Source organism: Coffea arabica, chromosome 6c, assembly GCF_036785885.1.
Source record: "Coffea arabica cultivar ET-39 chromosome 6c, Coffea Arabica ET-39 HiFi, whole genome shotgun sequence".
NCBI classification, from domain to species: domain Eukaryota; kingdom Viridiplantae; phylum Streptophyta; class Magnoliopsida; order Gentianales; family Rubiaceae; genus Coffea; species Coffea arabica.
This window is the reverse complement of record NC_092320.1, coordinates 20,960,201-20,962,414: the sequence shown is the minus strand read 5'-3', so window position 1 is coordinate 20,962,414 and position 2,214 is coordinate 20,960,201. Positions and strand designations below refer to the sequence as shown.

At 35.1% G+C, this 2,214-nt stretch overlaps 1 protein-coding gene across 1 annotated transcript; it reads left to right on the top strand.

Annotated features, from left to right (window-relative positions):
* The first annotated feature begins 856 nt into the window (after positions 1-856).
* LOC113693122 (MADS-box transcription factor 23-like) lies at positions 857-1,285 on the top strand. Its single transcript, XM_027211699.1, has one exon. The coding sequence runs from the start codon at positions 857-859 to the stop codon at positions 1,283-1,285; it is 429 nt and encodes a 142-aa protein (XP_027067500.1).
* The last annotated feature ends 929 nt before the right edge of the window (positions 1,286-2,214 follow it).

The window sequence follows — 2,214 nt, the reverse complement described above, 5'->3', positions numbered from 1 at the left end:
TCATAGCAAATTAGAGCCACTAGATGGCTGTTAATCCAGAAGATTCTTGATGTTTGGATCAAGGCCAGGTGGCCGCGTATCGAAGCGATCAAATGGAGGAAAAAAATGGAAGAAGATGAGTGAAAAATGGGATGGAATTTTGCAGCGGAGTTTCTTGTACGAAGAAGAGGAGAAACCCAGCGCACGAGGGTTTTCCCTTCTTTTTTTTTTCTTACAAAAACTGATTTTTTTCACTTTTCATTTTTCTCTTTTTTTTTCTTTTCCTGATTTTTCAAAAAAGAGTGATTTTTATCAAGAAATAGAAATGAAACAAAATAAATAAAATAAAATAAAATTTAACTAAAAATGAATAAATAAAATGATAAAATTTTGGTGTCTACAGAAGTATCAGAATTTTTTACTCATATGAAGGTAAAGAATTTTAATATTAGGTTACGGGAAAAAAAAAGCATTGAAGGAAAAGAAGCGTGCCAAGGATTTTCCGTTTTAATAGCCTATTTCAGTTCGGGCCTCAGTTTTTCTCGACCCAGTTATGTGACCCATATGAGATTCTTTCCCGTCTCTCAGTTTATCTTTTATATATATATTTTATTTAAATTAAATAAAAATCAAGACCCGACTTAATATATCAACGGTCTAATTTGTGAATTTCCCGGGGCTGCGGGACGAATTAGGAAATCACCTCTGCTTCCACGCGGGACTTTCCTTTTTCTGATAGCTGTTTCCTTTATATAATGATCAGTACCCTACTGGTCGTTAAACAGATTACTCGCTAAGAAATTGCAGAGCGACTGAATTATCACGTCAAGGAGGCAGGAGAAAAAAAAAACCCACATAGGATATCGTGCAGACAAGGATGGGCTCCGGGAAGAAGAAGATAGAAATAAAAAAAATTGAAAAAGAATCATCCCGAATGGTAACATTCTCGAAAAGACGCAAGGGTCTTTTCAAGAAAGTTCGAGAATTGCAAGCCAAAATTGGGGCCAACGTTGTCGTGATTGTCTTCTCGCCGGCCGGGAATCCCTACACGATCGGAGATGTATCGTTGTTCGATAATGCTCTGAACAAGGGTACGTGCCCTGCTTCTGGTGGTGCTACATTTAATGGTTTCGATTTCGAGAAAGGTGGGAAGGATGCGAATGCTTTTTGTGCAAGTACGAGCAACGGTTTGCGAGAATGGTTGAATGGGATAGACGTGGATGGTTGTTCCGAAATCGAGAAATTATTGCACATGAAAGAGCAGTTGCTGGTGGCTGGAGAGAGGATTCAGGGGCTGATTCGGTGAAACCTTCTTCGTTTCTGTAGAATTTTTTATTTTACTTTTTTTTTTGTGGTATTGGGTGATAGTTACTGTTTTGTTCTATTTCATATTAACTTTAAGAGTGTTTACTTGGGGGAATTGCCCGTAAATTCCACTGGTAAAGTACAAAAATTTGTTCTTAGGGGAAGGGAAGTCCCTCTAGCTTATCGTTCATCTGTATCTATATCTCTTTGTGCGACTAAAGAGTTATTGGTTTTGAGAAATAAATTGACATCGTGAATAACGTTTCTCGACCATGGACATGGAGCCCCATCTATCTGGAACAACTGTATTTGGTGGGCTCAAGTTTCAGAATGGTTGATGGTGCATTTTTTTTTGAAAAAAAAAAAAAAGAATACATATCAAACAATTTGTGCAAATTAATGATTATGATTCTAAGAACCCATGCTTGTCTGCCATTAGGTTGGTAATCCTAACCTAAATGAAGCTTTTGATTATTCAAATCATAATATATTTGAATTTTGGGACAAATAAATGCATTGGAGCATTTGGTTGATCCTTTAGCGTTCCTGTCACAAAATGACCTCTTCTTTCACAAAAGTGCATTATCATATTGAACCAAGGCGAAGACGTTAGACAAATATTATATGTTCAACTAGTTAGGACGAGAGTCATCAGTGTAAACCCCACAAAATTCGAATTTTTTTATATTTAAAAAATACAAAAAAAGACAGTACTACTATTAAAATTACACATATATATATATGTGTGTGTGTGTGTGTGTATTATTAATAAATACAATATATAGCATACCAAATTAAAATCATATTCAAATAAATCACAACAAAATTAAGCAATAAAGTTATCAATAACAAACTTAAAATCCTAAATTTCAATATGTTTTTGCTAAAAATTATGAGATCTTATGTAATGCTCAATTGCTCACGCCTACA